Raw genomic sequence first — 21709 nt, forward strand, 5'->3', positions numbered from 1 at the left:
ACGATTCAATTTAAAGCTTTTAACACTTATTAGGATGTGTCATTTTTATTCACTCTTGTCTTATAATTATTAAATTCATGTTGGACTTTCTTTAATTCTTTTTTCAAAAGGGGCCGTTAATAAGTTTTTGGATATTGTCCTTTGTTTAAAGATGGCTGTATTTGTTGTACAATTGATTTGTTTTCGTCAACTTCGAATAGACTCCTCCTGTTCTGTAGCTTACGCAAGACATCCATCACTGTGTAGTAGCCCAGAGCCCCAAACATTGGGATGTGTGAGATCCCCCAAGGAGCTTTTTACTAGACCATTAAACAATCAATCTTTTAAAAGGAAAGAAATCAAACGTACACATGCTGATACTTAATGCTAAGACTAAATTTAATTCTGTTTATTTGTATAAATGAAATATCGTCAAATTCAATCCAAAGAAAATATCAGTTCTAACGTTGAAACGTGACTGACGTTATTTTAATTTCAGAAATATGCATTTCATTCGTCACCATTACGTGAAGAATTTCGTAATGTTTGTACCGAATTACCAAGACAGAAAAAAAATAGTTTGACTTATCTGGAATCATTTTCTGCCATATATAGTAACTTTTATACCCGTTTTATATGCATTTTTAATTCTAGATCGCAATGACATGGCTCGAACTATAAAGAATTTTAAAAATTACATTCATCATATCATCAGCACAAACAATACACGCGAAAGTGGCCACGTGTTGTAATCTAAGCAAAGTTATATCCATCTTGAAGTGCGTTTGATTTAATTTGTGACTTTTAAATCTCTGCCTTGGTCGGACGTCATGAATCGCAATATGAAAAGGTAAACATTGATAGCAGCGAGGGACCGGTGAACTCAGTTAAAAACAACGCGAGTTAGTGTACACACCAAGGGATGTCGGCCAGCGTTAAAGTTTGAAGAGACAGGTAAATATTTTAATTTTGTTCATTTATATATTACTCGTTTTCCAACAAGTACAGACACTGGAATCTACAAAATTCTAGCTAAGTATTTTTATACTACACACGGTGACACATGCAGTGCAAGTTTATGTATTTTTGCACTATTTTTTTTATTCACATGTGACTTTCAAGTTTACCTGTGTAGGCGTCTTATTTGGTAATCAATCACTCCAGCTTATCAACATGTTCCGTCGCTGTGTGATTTGATGCTTTGTTCAAATAGCACCATCATTACTTCAAAGCAAGAAAATTGAAGATATTTAAAGGAAAGGAATTTCGTAATTGCGCGGTGAATTAAAGAATGAATTAAATAAATTTAAAGATGTTTGTATTTCACTTTAATTTAATTTACGTCTAGTGAAGGCTGACAGGTCCTGGGTAGCAAACATTTAATTTCAACATTTTTTTTATTTTTGTATAATTTAATTATGGTTGTAACGCGGCATTTGATTGGATAGAAAAATTTAGTAAAATTTGTATAACCTGGTTTGCACGTCACAAGAAACGTCACAATGCACCAACGTACTAATTCACTTGACGTTACGTTTGAATTTTGAACAGATTTATATCATTTTTAAAAGTAAAACAGCCTCAATTTGTACAGCAAATTCCAGAAAATTAAATTATAAGGAATGAACTCAATATCTACCCAAGTTATACTCGTATAACCTGGGTTGGAGCAATTTACGCTTTTTTATAATCCGCTTCGCGGATTATAAAGCGTAAATTGCCCCAACCCAGGTTATACGAGTATAACTTGGGTAGACATTGAGTTTATTTCTTAAATATTTAATCAGACCTACATCATTGTATTATAAACTTTAAAACTGCATGTGAATAACAACAAACTTCCCCAAAGGCTTTTTTATCCAATGGGTGTAGCTAAATCTAACAATTTTAGTTTCAACAAAGGTCTAATAACCAGTAAGATCTCTTTAGAATGAATTTAATATTGATTATGATTACTTTAGGGCTGGGACGATTCTGTACTTAGCCGATTCGGTACATATCACGATACATGAGATGCGATACGATACATACCACGATACATTTCAACTAAATGAAAACATGAATAAGGGTTGAAAATTTATTCAATCTGTCGATGTATTACCGCATGTCCAAAGTTATTTTGATATATTTAAAATGAGCATTGCACAATTTACAAATTACTTTAGTCTCATATACACTACTTTTTCATAAACAAGTAATCCAAAAGTTGTCCACACTCCTGATTTAGCTTCCTAACAGTTTTGACAACTTTACGAGGTTTTCCGCCATCTTTGTACTTTCATATTAGGCGCGCAGGCTCAACATGGCCGATATATGAAGCTCGGATATTTTTGGAAAATAAAAAAAAGTTCCCTTAGGTATCGTTGTTGTATCGATCCTAATATCGTCAAAATAAAAACCGTGATGCACCGGTGCATCGGTGGATCGTCCCATCCCTAGATTACTTAAGGACCAATACCTTCTAAGTGACTTCAAATTACATGGGTCATGACAAACCCACAAATCATTGGCAGCTTGTATGGACAAGATGAGACTCTGCTGATTCTTCCACATACATGAAAGTAAGACGATGGCTGGATTGATAAATGAGTAATGAAACAGAGATAAAATTAATCAATCTTTTGCCAAAGAAATACGTTTATAAATTAAAAAAGAATCTTTGCGTTAGTTTTTCGGACAAATAAATAGCGATATATTTGGGACAGAAAAGTTACACACGACTACTCCGGTTAAGCTACATTTGCGGGGTCGTAACAGTTGATAGCCCATGGCCAATAAGAAAATGTAAAGTCGTCTAGACCATTGTATAGAAAGTATAATAACCACTTTTGTTTTTAGTATGTTTCACCTGTTTGACAGGTGAGATATTAATCTTTAAAAATTAATATCCCATAGGAAAATGATAATTCCCATAGGAGAAATGATTCTCCTACAGGAAATATTAATAATCCTATAAGAATTTCAAAAAATCCTAGAGGAATAATTATTATATTTCCTGTAGGAGAATGGTATTTTCTGTGGGAATTTGATTCAGACAGGCAGTTTTCTTATAGGAAATTTTATCTCCTATCGGATTTTATCAAATCCTGTCGGAATTGAAATTCCTTTAGGAAGTTCTTGTATTCCGATAGGAAATTTCAACTTTCCTGTAGGAATATTGTTTTTCCTATTGGAGAAATTATTTTCATGTAGGAATTTATTTTTGAAAGATAAATATCTCACCTGAAAGGTGAGTTACGATGATAACTAAGGTGGTTGTTAACTCTTTAAGCAATGATCTATCATGTGGCATATTTGAATTTTTTTCGATATATGCAGCTTAAACGGGTGCAAAAATGCTACCTTGGCACTGGCATTATTATCCAGCACAGTGTTTCAGGTAGTCTCCTCTTTTACAATCGCTCTTCCCTGGCCCCGTCTTTAAAAAATTTTTATCTCTTTCGGAATTTATAATAGATACCTATAACCCTTATGTTAGTGGTTGAAGTCTTAAACCTCAAACATATCGCGTTTAATTAAAACAACGAATTGTTTAAAAATTGTCCTATTACTTATCTTTATAATAAAATGAAGAAGAGGGATTAATTTATTTTTACATCTGTAAAAACTACCATTGGCAACATTCAAAACTTTTTTGGTCTTCTAGTCCCTAAAATATTAAAATACATATTTTTATTTACAGCTTTGATAAATTTATCTTGACTAAATGCTATGTAGCAACTTCAGCTTTGAAAATATGACATATATTTAAAGAAGTATGGTCACGATGTTGGTCGACATTTATTTTTTCGATTTTAATCTAAATAATGCTTCAGAGTCCAAAATGTCTGACGTTTTCCCGATTTTTTAACAATTTTTATATTTAACAATTATTATTGTCTTGCTCTCAGTTTTACACTCGATAAATTTCCAACTGAATTGCACACAAAAACTTCATACTCGTCTTCTGTAAAATTATCCAAGACAGTTTTTTGTAATTTTCAACTCACATATTCTAAACGTAATTTCTAAGCATTTCCATAGACAAAATGGGAAATTCAGGCAAGGGCATTGCATCATTACTATTGTTAATATCAACTTTGTTTTGAACAGTCCTTCTTCCACTATTTTCTGAACATCATTCTTTAGAAGAAGAATTAATGTCTGCCAAAGTGTTGACGGGAGCTGTTAAATTGGGAGCGAACGATACGTACTAGTGTTGAATAATCGGAAAAATTTTAAAATCGATAATCGGTTAAAATCGGAGAAGCATAATCGATCAATGATCGAAATAATCAGTAAATAAATTATTCACAGAATTCAATTTCTGTTTAGCATTTTTTATGCATAGAACAAACTAAGGACAACACATATTAAGTAATTTGAGTTTAATCTCAACATTTCAAGACAACTCTCTGTTGCATTAATAACAAAAAATAACAATAAAGGACTTCGAAAAGAGAAACATTTTTTTCCATTAGAAATAAACTTGCATACTCGGCAAATCGCCGTAGTCATGTCCAAATTAGCTTTTATCGGTGGACCATCCGTCTTTTTGAGAAAGCCAAAGAACTTCCACACATCAGAGTTTGCCTTCCCCGGGTAGGGAAATATTTCCATCTCGTTGTTATTTATCTCTTCGTCGACCTCGGACGCCATTTTCTCTTGTTTCGTTTTCAATTGTATCATGACTACCATCGTATTATTAATGCCTACGTGTTTGTTTCGTTTTACTCTAACACATGTTTATTGTAGCGACAATCGATCATAAAATTCGTAATCGATAATCGGAATCGGCAGCCCATAAACGATCGACAATCGATCGTCGGCGACAATCGTTTCACCATTAATACGTACAATTCGTCAATTCGTATGCAGTTGGTGGAAACTACTTTATCCAAATAATTCCAATGTTTAGTCCGTGTGTTGACACTTTCAACTACCCATCTCACTTTTGTCACAAGTCTACTTGTATTTATTTAGCTTCTTCTTTGATGTTCTGATTGTTGCCTTTCTGAAGATATCGTGGCATTTTTGCGTCATAACTCTCCCGTGTAAGACATCCAGACACATTCCTAAATTCTCGGCCTACTATGAAAATATGATCACTCAGCTAAAATGTCCTTCCATCAGTATTAGTTTCGTGATTCAGCAGGGGTATCAAATAGTACCTCTTTTTTTAAACTACCAAAAATCAATGCTGCACAGTAGGCGCTAGCACGATAAAGATCCTTCCCTGGTGATCAATACTTGGTCTCGAACGCCATGCAAGGGTGAAAATGTCTTAGTATTTATGAACATAGAATAACTATTTTAAGAAACCTAGCCCTAAGAAAAATTTTAAAATTGAAATGTGTATATTTTACTCTATAAGATATGTGAACATTTCTCATTATAAAATCTGCGTAAGAAATTTAGTTTCGTACCTGAGATTTTTTCCGAGTGAAAAATTATGTTTCAATGACGATATTTTGGATATTTTTCCTTTCATCGATTTCAATTGAACTTTTTTCCCATGATTGTTTTTATTAGGGCCCCGCTCTGTGGGTGCCCTATGTTGGTCAGACCGTCTGTGAGTCCGATATCGCTATACCGGAGCATATCTGCTCTCTCTCTCCTTGGTCCAATCCGGTTCATACTTCACTCACAGAGTTCCTTTTTGGTAAAGGGTTTTCAGTAACTCTGAAACCATGTTTCAAGGTCTAAGGTTAAGGTCATATCAGAGTTATATATCAAATCCTTGGCTCGGGCATATCTTCTCTTCCTTTTGTCCAATCTGGGCATTCTGGCTCATACTTCACTTCTAGAGTGTCTAAGATTAGAGGGTGTTCAGGGATCTTGAATGAAGTCGGTAGGTCAAGGGTCAACGTCATATCGTACCACTTTAAGGTTTTTCAGAGCATATATAGTTTCCATTTAGCTCTATTTGGCTCATACTTCACATAAACAGAGCATTTGAATAAAGGATGTGTTGTGATCTTCAACCCATTTTCAAGGTCAGATGTGAAGGTCATAGAAGAGTTATATTATAGATCTTTGTTCGGAGCATATCTTCTCTCCCTTTGCTCCAACCTCGCTTATACTTCCCCCACTTGGCTCCGTTGATTAAAGAGTATGCAGTATTCTGACCGATGTTTGTAGGTCAAGTGTCAAGGTCATATCGGATCACAATTTTTTTTTAAAGCATGTGTATATACTCTTCGCTTAGCCCTATTTTGGCTAATATTTTACTTAAAAGAGAGCTTTTTTGTCAATGGTTAATGTGAACGGCATTGTGAATCTCTTTATAACCGATTTTAGACAATATAACTACAAGATTATTTCACATTAATTTTGCTTAATCTTGCTCAGATTGAACAAAAACGCCTGTATGCAAGGGGTAATGATATTGAACTAGAAGTTCTATGCCAGCTCAAAAAGATAATGGTGAAGGTCAAAGCAAAATTTTCTGAAATTCTTTTCATCCCATTGTCCATTATTTAAGCGGGGCCCATTGAGATGGTCACCATCTCAATGTTATCTAGTTTAAAATCATCTAAATGTGCTGCCTTGGAATAGACAAAAGCATTCGTTGATGACGTTATGACGTAAGAAATTTTCCAAGTGAAAAAACTAAAATGTTTCGACGAAAACAATGTATAGAAAGCATTGAAATATAAGAATACAAGAAAAAAGAGATTAATAGAAAAGATGTGAATTTTATGAAATATTGGCTAAAAGCTATGCTATTATGCGTTTTTCCTTTGTCAGGCTTTTCTCTGTCATTGTTTATAACATTTAAGTCCGACTATACTCTGTCCCAATTTTTTCCTTCCACAACTTTTCGCATACAATTTCTCTGATAATAATTGATACATTTGTTCCTAACAACATTCATCCAGTAAAACGGAAAACAGTCCAGAGTTTCTATCTTTCCACCTCTATTGCCTCAATACATATCCAGAAATAAAAAGTCTACGGGAATTTTGTATTGCAAACGACAATATATAGAAGTGTATTTAAGAAGGTTAATTTTAGTTTTTTTCGCGTTAAATTTCAATTGCAAAGCTCTTTATTTTTTTAACCATAATGTGTTAGTAATTTGCACATTAAAGCTTCAGCCTACATTTTATGCCATCATTACCATCGTAATGGAGAGGTATATATTTTATGACAAGATAAGTTCATTGTCTGTTGCAAAATCATTCTAGTTCAAAGTCCGGGATTTTAAGTCCACGTGAATTTTTGAGTCTATAATGTCCTCTTAAATTGTATAACTAACTGTCCAGCGTGCAGGGGGTGTAGAGACTTTTTAATAGAGGGGTTTTCTTTTGGGGGGACTAATATTTAATGATAATGTATTTAAGGTTACTTGAGTCTAATGGGTAACCTATTGCCTTTGGACATTAATTTTTAAGTTTGAGTACTTAAAAATTCCCTGTGCATTAGTGCTTGTAGCAATAAACTGTGTGTAAAATAAAAAATTAAAGAATGATTTTGTTTAAAGGGAAAAGTCGAGAAAAATTATAACGTTCTTTAATCAGAGCTAGTGATAATGAATAAACACATTTGATAGTCAAATAATCTCTACATAATTCAAGCTTGACGTTAAATGAGACGTTCACACTAATTGCATTCGGATGTGAGACATTTACATATTACAGATCACCAAACACATTAAACTGTAGAATTTAAATGAGGGTTGGTTAAAAAGTAGTGTCACACGCCATAATGACAAAATTTCGAACGATAAAATATTTACGAATGTTTTTGTAGATCTGAAAATTTTAATGCAAAACGATATTTACTTCTAAAGACAACATATATAGAGAGTGAGGTAAGGACAGTCGTCGCACGCCTGCACGTTCTTTATGTATTTTGGACGTTTTGTTTTAAATTCAACTTTTTAACCTCTGTGCTTTCAAAGAAATAGTTGAGCTGCTATATCCACACGTTTTTGTTATTGTTTCTATTAAATATCAATATTTTATTTGTACTTCCGGTGGTCACCGGTAACAAATTTCTATGTTCTATTATTGTTATTCTCAATAAAATTTTTAAGATTGTTTTCAAAATATTACTTAGCATTGAAATGATAAAAACTTGGTAAGTGCATTTCTTCTGTTGGGGTATTTCTGATCTAATTGAGAGGTTAATTTTATGGGTGCCGCGATGTCCGTTTATTAAAAATGCGTAAATCTCGCATAGTCCTAGCTTTACCTTTCACGACGCACTGCAAACGTGCTCGTACAGAAAATAGTACAAAAAATTTATCGCTAAACGACCATGGTATAAAACAAGTGTAAACTAGGCATAAAGCTGATTCTCAAAACACCGTGCTTTCCGAGTTTTATTTGCGCCTCATAAATATCCTCACGAAAGAGCTACAAATCGAAATAAATGTAATTTTCCCCAGTAACATTTTTTATTCCCATTTTTATCGATTGGATACAAATTGCAAGTTCATATCAAATCAACAGGCCAGTTTTGACGGATTTGTTACGTGAACCTTAAAGAAATTCTCATCACTCTTTTAAAATACTTAATATCAGTGAACTAGATGTTTGAGTTGATTTGTAAACCACTTAGTCTTCGTCTTTTCAGTAGCATCCTTTTACAATAAAGCTAGTAGCTGTATGTACAAGGGGATTTTATTGAATACCGACCGTCAGCCGACAAGTTTTAAGTATCGAACGATGGCGTCTAAAACCTGTTCTATTTACATTGTTCAGCTCCCTTCTTAGATTGATTTATCACAGGCAGTGCATCCAGTTACAGAGACTAGCTACTGCGTTCATTAACCATCGAATTTTACGTTTAAACGATTTTGTGGTTGTATATGTTCGAAGGCCGTTTTCCTGTGATCACATATACAAGTAAGTGTTTGTTATGTTCACTCAAAAGTACAAACTATGTACACATGTACATGTATGTATATATCAACAGACGATCAAGTGTGGTTTTTTTTAAGTTGGCATCAAATGAACGCTAGGCGCTCGCGTTAGGCCAATTGGTTTAAATGACAAAGAATTTATACAATTCACTATAATTTGGCATCGATTTCTGGTCGTCTTGATAAAAATAGTAAAGAAATTCTGTTTTCATAAGTATAGTACATAAAACATGTATGTTTGGATTTGCATACGGAGTATTACATGTAACGAATGAGTATTACCAAGGGTTTAGAAAACTATTTTTATTTCCCAGTATTTTCTTTATCATTTTTTTAAGGACAATCTATAAATTTAACGTATATATCATGTAAAGAACTATTGATTCGCTGTTATCCTGGGGCGGATTTAAGGGGGTGGGCGCATCTGGTGTCCCGACAATATTGTTTAGACATCCAAGATTATCAACCACCTTAAAGTACATGTAATTATATGCTATAATTCAGACAAGTTAGTTTTAATGTCTGCGACTGAATTCCCCTGGTTGAACCACCCTCGATCATCTCTTTTAATTGTTTCAATGTAACTACAAAGCAAGCTACTTGTACTTGTCTATCCCTCTTCATGTACAAGGCATATTAAAACCTTAGATCTTATGTAAGTCCCTAATATATTTACGCTGTGACCGATTTGGCGAGCGCATCACATGTACCTTCCTCCCAATTATTTATTAAATACTTAAGATATAGAGTATTTATACCCCCGGAACCATTTTTTTGGCCGTCTGCAAGCTTATAAATCTTGAACGTCGATAAAATAAACGCATGTTATCTTAAGAAGTTGCAGTGAAAATGAATGATGTCAGATAAGGCCGTTACTGAGAAAAAATTTACTCTTTGATTTTTAAATTAGATTTCCGAAAAGGATTGGAATATTGCATGTCGGCATTAATATCTTGCATCAAGACAGTAACTGTTATCTTGCCTGTGGATATACATGTACTAGCATTGTTGTCATACTTTTCTCGCATTTCTACATAATTCTTCTTGCAATATTTTCACAGAAAAAAGTGTTTTGTGTATTTAAAAAAAATTGCAAATGTTGTGCTTGTATAAACTTTAATTTGTATTATTTCAAATGTGGATGAAAAGCAATCAAGGAAATTCTCATAAATATACTAAAAATTCAAGACGTAATATCTTAAAATTTCAGCTTATGTAAGGTTAAAACACAAACAGAAAAAGGTCGATTATGCCTGTAAATATGATTTTAAAAATTTTTTGGGGGGTGGGGGTTGTATTTTTTAATTATTTCTAGTGATATTTAACCAGAAATGGATAGAATTTAGAATAATGTTAGAGACAGTCGGAATAAATAGGTTTAAGAAGGTTGCCGTTCGAAATCTTATTACATGTATAACTAGTATACCTTTCTTTATTTCTTGATATTCCATTCTTTCAAAAAGTTCAACTGTCCATCAAAAAGTTCTATTACTGTTATAGTATTAAAGAAAAAATCGTTATAAAAGTGTTGTAGTTTAGGAGTTTTTGGATAATGTGCTTCATCAATTGTATCTGTATGAAAAATTCCACGAAAGAACCTTAATACGTAGCCTTATAACCTTAATAATAAGTAGTATAAGTGGTGCAAATTTATACGGTAGTATGGTTATATTTGGAAGCAACAGGATGTTTTGTTTAACTAATACCTCTCAAAAAAATCAATGAGAATTTAATTGGAAAGGCAGTGCCAAACAGTGTTTGTTGACGAATACGGATATGTAAACAGACGATCCGTCCAGAACTGTTTACATTTTTTATGATTTAATTTCAGACTGACATCATTGGAGAGCACACAATGTCTGGATCGCAGGTAAATTCAAAATAAATTTTATAACCTACAGTTGAATTACAATATCTGGTTAAGTGTGATTAAGTTACGATTGTTACGATCTGAAATGTTGTCCATATATTACGTTTCGATCTGTTACAAATGGTTTCATTTCATAAACATCCTAACTGCCCTCTGTAACATTGAATTTGTTATCAACTGATTCCTGTATCAATTTATTCTTCATAAAACATCTACAATCACGCGGTTATAAAACATGTATGTTGTAACTTTTTATGTAGACTACGCGCTTTCGCAACAAAGTGTAAAATTTTGATGTAAAAAGAGAATTATACATACCTTTTTCCATACACCCTGTATTTGACCGAGACACCAATATCAGCCAGAGGGCCAAGGGCCTGATGGCTTTTATTGGCTTGAGGGCTGATACAGGGTGTACTGTAGAAGACGGTATGTATTATTATATTTATTGCATACTTAGTAATAACATATCGAATATATGTTCTTTGCCTAAGTTCATTGAAGACGTAATAACGTGTGAACTACTTCAGACGTTGTTTTGTGACATATGGATCATTGCCTTAAATTTCTACCTAATTCTGAAGTGTGAAAAGACATAGGAGTTCGGAATTTAGTGTGATATAACCATATCAGCCCCGCAGATCAATATCAGTCTTGCAGAATCCATATAACATGTAGCTCTTTAGGCTGATACGGATATAAGCTGATACGGATATTATAAAGTTAGCTGTATCGCATATGCAAAAACCCTATTTATTATTAAGTATTGCAATAAAGGTTTATATTATCATATGTTCTTTTCATTTTAGAGCGAAGAAGTCAGCATTTTGCAAAGATATTCAGAGGGACAGATTAGAGGTAAAATATAGTATTTTCATATTTGGAAATTTGATTTTTAAGTGAGTAGCATAAGAACTTGATGCAGGTTGACAACAAGTAGCGCGCTTAATTATACCGATAGAAAAATTACTATAGAAAGGTGATGACTTTGATCTTATTTCTTTTTAAACATTCACAGAGAGAGAGAGAGAGAGAGAGGAGAGAGATTGTTGTAAAACTAACTTGGGTTGCTTATCCTCATTATGTATAATTTTGTATACGATATTAAAAGTACGAAGTGTATGTACAATACGATTCTCTATTTATAACGTGGGTGTGTTTAATGATATAATTTAATTTCATAATACCCCTTTCGAAGAAGGGAGGGCATATTGCTTTGCTGCTGTCTGTCGGTCTGTCCACTAATAGTTTCCGTTCATTTTCTTCGCAAAGGATGAACATATTGAAATGAAATTTGGTATGCCGAATTAAATATCATGATAATATTAAGGTCAAGTTCGATAATGGGTACGATCGAGCAACTTTCGACAAAGTTATGGCCCTTGGATGTAGAAAAATTCCAGTTATTTGCAGTTTCCGCTCATTTTCTTCGCAAAGGATGAATATATTGGAATGAAATTTGGTATACAGTTCATCATGGTAATATCTAGGTCAAGTTTGATATTGGGTACGATCGAGCAATTTTCCACAGAGTTATACCCCTTGGACTTAGAAACATTCCAGTTATTTGCAGTTTCCTATCATTTTCTTCGCAGAGGATGAACATATTGAAATGAAATTTGGTATACAGGTTTATCATGATAATATCTAGTTCGATAATGGGTACGATCGAGCAATTTTCGACAGAGTTATGGCTCTTGGACGTAGAAAAATTCCAGTTATTAGCAGTTTCCGCTCATTTTCTTCGGAGAGGGTGCTTATATTGATATGAAATTTAGAAATTTGAAACGTTCCAAATACGTTCATTTTCTTTGTGGATGTTTCAAAGGGAGGGGTGGAGTGTTTCACAAACATCTCTTGTCTTTTTATAAAGTCAATAATATTTGAAGAAAAAAAGTCAATTAGGAATTTCAAAGCTAATGCTGTGTTCATGCGTCGATTGATACTATTTCCCTTTTTCAAAATGAGATCAATACTGTCCAAAAAATGGCCACGACCATCGAGACATCTTAATTGAGACTCTACGTAATGAAAATATATTGAGAATAGTTAAATCATCCGTGTAATATCTTTGGTGGACACAATTATCCTGGCGGCGTGGGTTTCCGATAGTCTATAATTACTAAACGTTGCACCAACGGTTGTCTCTTTTGTCAACAATTTTGAAACTGATGTTTATCACTTTTAAACTCAGACTCAGAAGAAAAAATCGCCGATACTAAACTAAAGAAAAAAAAATTGTCACCATATGCATGTTCTAGGTAGAACCATTTTAACAAGAGCTTGGAATTTGGGTAGTTGTGTCAAAGAGCAATGTGACGTAGGCCTGTCTATTTCACCGCTGGCCACTCGGCAATGGTTCTTTTGAAATCAACAAGATTTGTCTGGCTTTTGAGCTAAAAAAACTACGCAATCGGTGCATATTTCGCTTGAAACCGCGTCATTTTTAACTTGTTTTGACCCAAGAAATAGATACCTACGTCCAACCGAAAGTCCAAGGTCTTGTTGAAATGGTTCAATTTGTAAACTTAATGCCGCATTTGACCGATGAAAATGAGCGTCGTATGTATAGGTTAGTCTAATTAATCATCAAATTCCTCCATAATACTTGGAATGAATAGAACATATTCTTTATTAATATTTTTAATTGGTTTTAAAGCATCTATTTCATAGTTTTATTTATATGTATTGTATAGTATAGTTGCGCTATTTACTCAATAACTACATTTCAGCAGGCTGTTACATATAGTTCGTAATAACAGTTAAGAAGTCTATATGATAAGCACAACTACAGTTTAAAAATACTGTTTAAATACTAGTATCACTTAAAAGCTGCAATTGCAGGCTTTTACATGTACATATAAAACACCTTGCTACTAGTAGATTTTTTTAATTTTACATAACTTTTAAATCAGGACTGGAAGTTGCCCTACTTTATTTAACCCCCCCCCCCCCCAAAAAAAAAAATACGACAACGTCATGACTATTATTGTCACATGGAATGACATTAAAATAACCTTTCACTCGCAACCATTCTGATTCTAAATAATATTTTCTAGCATTTAATTGAAACTTTAATTAGCTATGTTGTAATTAATAAGCTTTGATAAATTTGTTTATATAGGTCATAATTTATTTCGTCAAACAATGCTCAGGTGTACAATATTAGAAAATTGCAGGTCATGAAACAAATAACCGGTTATAATTACATGAAGTGTTAATATCCTTAAGTTAGTGAGAAATATCAATAAATGTCAAAGACTAATGTAGGTCGTTTCATTTATAAACTTCTACTTTATGGGGGTTTTTAACATCAGTTCGGTAACCATATTTAATCTTTAATCAATCAAGACTAAATTTATATAATTATTAAAGTGATTTTTTTTAGGGGGGGGGGGTGTAGAGAAACAGAAACTACATGTAGTATTCTATTTTTCATTAAAACATACTTTATTTGCATATTTATTATATGATTATATGAGGCTTCACATGTTTTAAAGATATATATTTTCCAGTTGTGATTCTTTAAAGGTTAAGGAATCATCATGTAGTAATTGATCTCAAAAATAAGTAAAAATGAATGCAAGAACAAAACTGCTGTACAACTTGGGTATTATTTAGAATTCGCAGTGTTTGCACTTGCATACATGGTCACAATAAAAACAAATGACCTATCGGTAATATTAGGTTAAAGTGCTAGTGCAATTCGCGGCCTAATATATATTAGCACCCAATATCATTGATCGCTTCTTAGACTACTGACATGGTATGGCGAAACCTGGCACGAAAATTTATGAAGGTTAGTTTGATGAGAAGTTTTCATTATTCGGTATACCTTTATAAAACTGATTCCACTGTAAGCATGCTGTATTGTTTCTAAATCTGTTTGAAGATTATCTTTTCAAACTTTTCTTTAAAAAAAAAAACCTTATACTTGAAATTTACGTGTATAATTTATATGCTGTTTTGTTTTAATTAAATTCGAGCTAAAACTGCTTAAAGAGTTCATGTAATATGTACATGTACATGTATGTTTGAATTTCGTCATCTTCCAATTCACTTGCAAAATTCTGCTTTTGAGTCAGTCTTGTTTGTGGTGACATATAGTTTGAGACACATATGAAAACCGTTCACCAACCCTGATATCGTAGAAAACACCTTTTTGTACAGATAACAGCAATAAATCTAGTTTCTGTAATTCTTGGAATAATTGCATCATGGCTGACTTTGGTGAACAAAACGTACAATGCGACAATGATGATCAATATTTATTTCAAAATTAATAAAAAATTAAATGAGTTTCATCGTTATGCTAAAACCGAATAAAAGATTCGTTTGTGAAAATTGATTGCCTGATTCGCGTAATATTATGTCGTAAAAAGTATTCCATTTTTATTTTTTTTTTTCGTAAATTTAATTTGATTCCATTCGAACATCGCTCAATCTTGGACCCTTCTTAAATTGATGATTTGATTTGTTAATACAATATTTCGAACTGCCATTGAGTACTGATGTGAGGGCACCCTAATCGATCTACCAATAATAGCAGAAATTGCTCCCTATTATTCTCGATTTTTTGACATCAAATGATGTGATTATTTGTGATATGCTCATAGCTTGTCATATTAACATGTACTATTGTACATGTATGCCGAAATTAGTTATTACGTATGATGGTATTTTTCAATTGTGTATTGTTTATGTTTATTGAAACTGTTTATTTGCACTTTGTGGCGTTCTTTTAAAAAAAATTACGCTGGTGTTTTTATTTCATGTGTATCCTGTTGATTTTATTAAGATATGCCGTTTTTGAAATACATGCTGACATTTTATAATTTACATTTCCTTGTATTTTCATGCAATTGCTTTTAATTCTGGTATTAAGTTGGCAGTAGGGACATTTATTGTTATACACAAACAATACTCGTAACTATACTGACAAGTTTTGATTTTTTTTTTTAGAATTTTCAAAAATATACTTTTAATAAACTTCCAATTCAGAGCTTCGGGAGGCTTTCCGACTTTTCGATAAAGACGGAGATGGGTCTATCACCACAGACGAGTTGGGAACAGTTATGAGAAACCTCGGACAGTTTCCATCTTCTGATGAACTGAATCTCATGCTAAAAGAAATTGACATTGATGGTCAGTATTTGTGTGTTTGTTTGTGTGTTTGATATTTGTGAGGACGATAAAAGCGAACAATTTTAAGGGGATATCTTTTAGATCCAGTATTATTCCCAAATGAAAAAGAATTGATTTTACATATTTTTAAAGTTTTCTAACATACCGATAAAAGTACATGTATATAAACCTGCATGTCCTTCACACCCGAACACAACCTTCATGAATCTATTTTTTATTATTTAAAATTAATCTTGTTTGGTCTTAGTAAACATGAAACAAGTCACAAGCTATTGTCATCAATGTAGATATATAATGTGCACATTAAATGTGCTTTTACAAAATGATCAGACAGTTTGTTTTATTGGTTAAATCAGAAAAATTGTATGATTTTTCATGAGAAGACCATTGATTGAGAATGTTTAAATTAATTTTGTTTGATCAAACTGAATCTGATTTTGTCGAGTCATTTTCAGATTGCATTTATTTTCTAAGACAAACTACTTAGTACAGTTTTTGGTGTAATATACGCATAGAAACAACTTTTTTAGCTCACCGAGACGAAGTCCGGGGAGCTTACGCAATCCCCCCGGCGTCGGCGTCCGGACTTGTTTAAGGTTTTTGTTGCAGGTCCTGTATCTAAGTTTCTACTTGTCTTGTCCTCACAAATTGTCTAAAGTTTTTGGAGCAGCTGCCCTCTGGGGATTATATCTTAGTTATTACTGGTCCTAACTTCACCAAACTTTCATAAATGGTGCGTCTAATGAATCTGATACACTCCATAGGCAATGCTGCTGAATCAGAGCCATAGGTTTTGGATGCTGAGGTAGCTTCAGATACAGAGCCTGATCTCCATTATCCAGGATGCCAAAAAAACCTACTTTATTCAAACTTTCATGATAGATGTCATGATATTTCTTTCATATATTTTATATTTTGTATAATATGATATTGTATTATATAAAATATATTATTGTATCACATGAGATTGCAACATTATGTAATATTGTATCATATGATACAATTTTGTATTACATATTATATTGTATCATACGATATTTTATAATTATATGATATTGTAATATAAAATGTATTACATGTATTGTATCACATAAAATTGTATCATATGATAATGTCAAATATAATACTGTATCATACAATTTGATATTATATATAATATGATGTTGTATAATATAATATATATTTTTATAACATGATATTGTATCATATGATAAGATTCATTGTTGTCTCATAATATATGCATCATATGATAAAATATATTTAATATTATATATGATACAATATCATATAAAACAATACCATATTATACAATATCATAATTTGTTATATTCAGTAGTATATTCTCACTGTATAACTCTTCGCGTCGGGCAATATTTCGTCCCTCGGGGGCTAATATAATCAATGTTGCCTTCAACCCCAGTCAATATTTGTATAATATATGAAGGTCTCATATCATGCAATATAATATTATATGTTACAATATTGTGATGTAAATATATGATATGATATTGTATCATATGATACTTTATATTATTATATTATAATACATGTATTGTAGAATGTGATAAAATACAGTTACATATAACACGATACAGTACAATATTATATTTTATGATACAATGTCATATTTTGAAACAATGTCATATTTAACAATTTCAAATATGATATACATGTGATAAAGGTGATGCCCCGTCTCGGTGAGCTTTGTAATCTCTGATTACCTATGTCTAGCTAAAGAGGAAACAAGTGATTTTAGAGTGCAGTGTCTGATTTGATCAATAAAAATTTGAAAAGATATTAGCCATCAAAGTATAAGGTTGCCCGACGTCAAAGTAACTTATCCCAAGTCGTTTTCTATTAGATATATTTATCCTGAATGCTTTAATTTCAAATTCAAACTGAAGGGAAAAATGAATGTATAGATTGTTAAAAAGCATCACTTATAAAGTTATATACACGTTGATCATGAAATCAAACTATAACAATTTTTTAAAAGTGAAAATCTGGGATAACTAATTTGTAAATTTGAAACAATAATGTTTTCTTTTAACATTTAAACGTGCTGGGCTGGATTGTAACCACAAACAAAACTTACGACTTACGACAAAATTAATAATTGCTTATTGATTTAAAAAAAACTATCATTATTTGATTTCAATGGATGTACAATTTTAGAAATCAAAATTAGCAGGTAAATTAATTACATGTATTAATATGAATTTTGTTACAGAAATTGCAATCTATATAACTGAAAGTTGTTAGTTGCCAACGAAACGAAAACAGCCCAATGTTTTACATACGAAAATGTTGAGAACTGTTTGAAAAATTTCCAGGTATTTTGTGCCGAATTCCAAAATACATATATTCAGAGTTATGGCTAGTGTTGCTCAGGTGAGTGATGTATCCCCTAGGCCTCATGCCCAATATATTTTTTCGTGAAAGCTTACCTTTTGGAACAAACCCGCTTAGTTAAGAAAATATTAATTTTATTTTTTACCATCGTCGGAAACCAACGGTAGCCTCACTTGTCGAAGGTGAGAGAGGCAAGACAATCGTCAGGCGTCATGGGTTTCCCACGATGATTTTTGTAGAACAAATTAAATGCTAAATGTCGCGTTACTCTACATACTATGTTTGTAGCATTTTAATTTTTATATGCCTTTTAAGCGTGCGTGCCTGAAATTTAAACTCGCAAACAACATGTTTTTTAGTTTATTTTTTATTTATCATCGAATAAGGACCTATATTATCTTTTTAATAAAACGAAAGTAAATTCCAAACTATTTCTGGACCTTTTCTTTTAATATATAGCAAATACACCTTACCACATCATATAATATCATTTTAATATATAATGGTCATATTAAATAAATCTAACATATCATGAATTTAATTATTCTTTGTTTAAGACTGAAAATTAGTCAATTTAACAATTTCATTAGTGAATTACATAATAAGATCATCTGCGAAATATCTCCTTTCCTTGCACAGCATTGCAACTAATGAAATAAATGTAAATCTTAACTTCGTATTATTTTCTACCAATCGCAAATGAGAGGAAGTACACAACCCGAAGAAAGTAAACTAGTTCTTCTCTGTAACCTGTCTTCCAAGGAAGATGATGAAATTTATTGGCAACGGGAATTCGGTATTACTTCATCATATACCTTAAATCCACCTCCAGGCCTCATCGATTAGTTTTATTTCTTCAGAGGGTTATATGTAAGAAAATATAAATGATATTGACAATTTTTCTTCTATAAGGTGATGGCACGTTCAGTTTTGAGGAGTTTGTGCAGGTGATGGCCAACATGGGAGGAATCTCAGAACAGTCAGCTGAGGATGAGGAAGAAGAATTGAGACAAGCATTCAGGGTATTCCAGTAGTTTGGTTTTTGTGTTTACATTTGCAGTCGTGCTCCATTCATAGGAACACAGGCAAATTGCATGCCTACAGCCTACAGCCAATACTATGATTTCAGCAAAGCCCGGCTAAAAATCTTTTAAAAATTGCTTTCTTGTCTCTTTAGAGAAAGAATATAAAAAGATGGGCGTCAGACAAGAGCACACAGTTTGGTTCATACACTTTAGGCTGGGTAAAGCCTTCTGATTAGAACTGACATTTAATAAGGTCTGCCTAATTATGTAACGATTGACGATACACCGTTTCCCTAGTAAACACTTATGTCTGCAACACGTTAATCAGATTAGATAAGATACATCATAATAAATTGAAATGTTAAGTGAGAGTTCTTTCCCAATTTTTCTCTAAAGGATTACAGGTTCGAAAACGGAAGTAAAGTGTCTGTCAAAAAGGGCGTAGCATGGAACAATCATAGTGAGGATATAATACCTTGCTTAATCAAAACAAAATAGCCACATTATAATGATAATGATGTTTCATTATAGTTGAAGGAATATTATAACAGCACATTCTTTTCATTTCGTTTTGACTAAAAGCATAGACTTGTTTTGAGTTAGTTGAGACAATTTTGAATTCAAGATTGTAATAATTAATCAATTTTTTAAAACAACTACAGTGTATATATATTGCACAGTGTATATATATATTGCAAACATTCTTCTTAAATGGATAAGGAGGCAAATTTTATTTTACATTTCTTTTTCTTGTTTACATGTAGGTATTTGACAAGGGTGGGTGCGGTTATATTACAGCGTCTGATTTGAGAGCGGTGTTACAGTGCATGGGAGAAGACCTTACAGAGGAAGAGAGTAAGAAAAGCATTTTAATTTTTTTCAATTTTTTTTCAATTTTTTCAATTTTTTTTTTCAATTTTTCGATTCTTTATGTGCATACAACATGTACTAGACTTTTATATGGCGTCGACTTAATTGTCACTTTATCATTATAGTTGATGAAATGATTGCTGAAGTGGATATTGATGGGGACGGAAGAATAGACTTTGAAGGTAAAGCTAAATGTATATGCAAACCATATACATTTGCCTCACATGTGTAAAAATATAAAAACCAACATTTTTCCACTTATAACAGGCCTTCTAGCTAGTTTTAAAGGAATTCATGTTTAAAATCAATCCGACCAGCAACTGTAAACTAAATTTTTTTCGCATACGAGACATTTCCGCGAGATTCGCGAAAGCCTGGTCATCGCGGATATTTCTCGTGGTGAACTTGACGTATGGTTGTTATTACAACATCTTTTATCGCGAAATCGGTTTAAAGTAAATTGCGAAAGATAAAAAATCGCCGGGAATAAAAGTTGGTTTGCAGAATTACAGTATCAATTACACTGGAATTTTAGCAAAAAATTATTATATGATCACACAAACTGATATTTAATAAATATCTATGGTAATGCAAGCTTTCTTGTTTATTTTGTAGAGTTTATCGCTTGTATGTGCGAGGATAAGACAGACGTAAAGAGACAGGATCCGTTCGATGACTAAATATTTAATGATGTCTTCTGCCTCCTCCTGATTATAGATATTTTAAAAAATAAAAATTAAAAGCCAAGGTTATCACTAAACAGGGCTTTCCTCTCTCCGTGGGCTACATTATAATTTAAAAATTATCTGACGTCTAGCGGGTTTTTATTTTGCTTTTCAAAATATTAAAAAAACATCACGTTAAAGCTTAACATTTGATCAGAAATTGATTAGTTATTCCGCTAGCTTAAAGGTCATATGCTGGCTGACTTTTTTCATACTCACGTGTATTGTTAGGTCATTACATGTGTCAATTACCAAATTGTTTACGGATTTTCTCGTTTTCCCGATTACGACAGAGAGCACCTGTCCTGTGTGACCGGTCTGCAGAGGATACTCACTCCTCCATGGCACCTAGGCCTGATCGTATCTTTTTTTTAGAGGTCCGTATTTGCTCTGCTCCTGTTTTGAGGAATTTATAAGGATCATTTTGTGGTGTATTATAAACATTGGTATAATCAATGCGTAACTGTTCATAGCGTTGTTAGAAGTTGAATTTTCATATAACGTTTTAATTTCATCTCATCTCATTTTGCCCTCGTTTACAGTTAGCAAAATTAAATGAAGACTATCCATTTAGAGCAAGTTTATTCTTTTAACTACTCAGTTCTCAGGCAATATGAGAATGAGGGGATATCGTTTATTACTTTCAAATAAAATACTAGTAGGCGAAAATAACAAGAGGGTTGAACAACAACCTGTAGTGTTCATCTGAATTTTTCAAACTGTGATCCTTGGACAATTTTAGGACCCCAAAAACGCTTGAAAATTTTATGACCCGCACCCCTTCCATACCTATAATGGGTCTAAGGAGAGGTTCAAGAATCAGTAAGATGAGGGTGGGTTAAGATCTTTGAATTATATTGCATTATTGAACTGCAAAGCCCCAATTTGAAAT

General features: G+C 32.6%; 1 protein-coding gene across 3 annotated transcripts; it reads left to right on the plus strand.

Annotated features, from left to right (window-relative positions):
• Positions 1 to 832: 832 nt before the first annotated feature.
• On the plus strand, positions 833 to 20867 carry LOC128188223 (calmodulin-beta-like). 3 transcript variants are annotated; one of them, XM_052859145.1, is made up of 9 exons: positions 884 to 933; positions 7714 to 7774; positions 10662 to 10700; positions 11510 to 11558; positions 15702 to 15845; positions 19110 to 19219; positions 19987 to 20077; positions 20218 to 20274; positions 20708 to 20867. In XM_052859145.1, exons 3-9 carry the CDS (start codon positions 10686 to 10688, stop codon positions 20770 to 20772), a joined length of 531 nt encoding a protein of 176 aa, XP_052715105.1. In that variant the 5' UTR covers positions 884 to 933; positions 7714 to 7774; positions 10662 to 10685; the 3' UTR covers positions 20773 to 20867. The 3 variants fall into 3 exon arrangements, with proteins under 3 accessions (XP_052715103.1, XP_052715105.1, XP_052715104.1); XM_052859143.1 differs by lacking the exon at positions 7714 to 7774 and having other exon boundaries at positions 833 to 933; XM_052859144.1 differs by lacking the exons at positions 884 to 933; positions 7714 to 7774 and adding an exon at positions 8588 to 8813.
• Positions 20868 to 21709: the final 842 nt, after the last annotated feature.

This window comes from Crassostrea angulata, chromosome 6 (genome assembly GCF_025612915.1).
Source record: "Crassostrea angulata isolate pt1a10 chromosome 6, ASM2561291v2, whole genome shotgun sequence".
Lineage (NCBI taxonomy): Eukaryota > Metazoa > Mollusca > Bivalvia > Ostreida > Ostreidae > Magallana > Magallana angulata.

Bases quoted from the DNA above. Each gene is read 5' to 3' on its own strand.
- LOC128188223 (XM_052859143.1), top strand. The intron at 11,559-15,701 runs GTAAAATATAGT...CTTCCAATTCAG, and splicing joins TTCAGAGGGACAGATTAGAG to AGCTTCGGGAGGCTTTCCGA. The intron at 20,275-20,707 runs GTAAAGCTAAAT...TTTATTTTGTAG, and splicing joins CGGAAGAATAGACTTTGAAG to AGTTTATCGCTTGTATGTGC.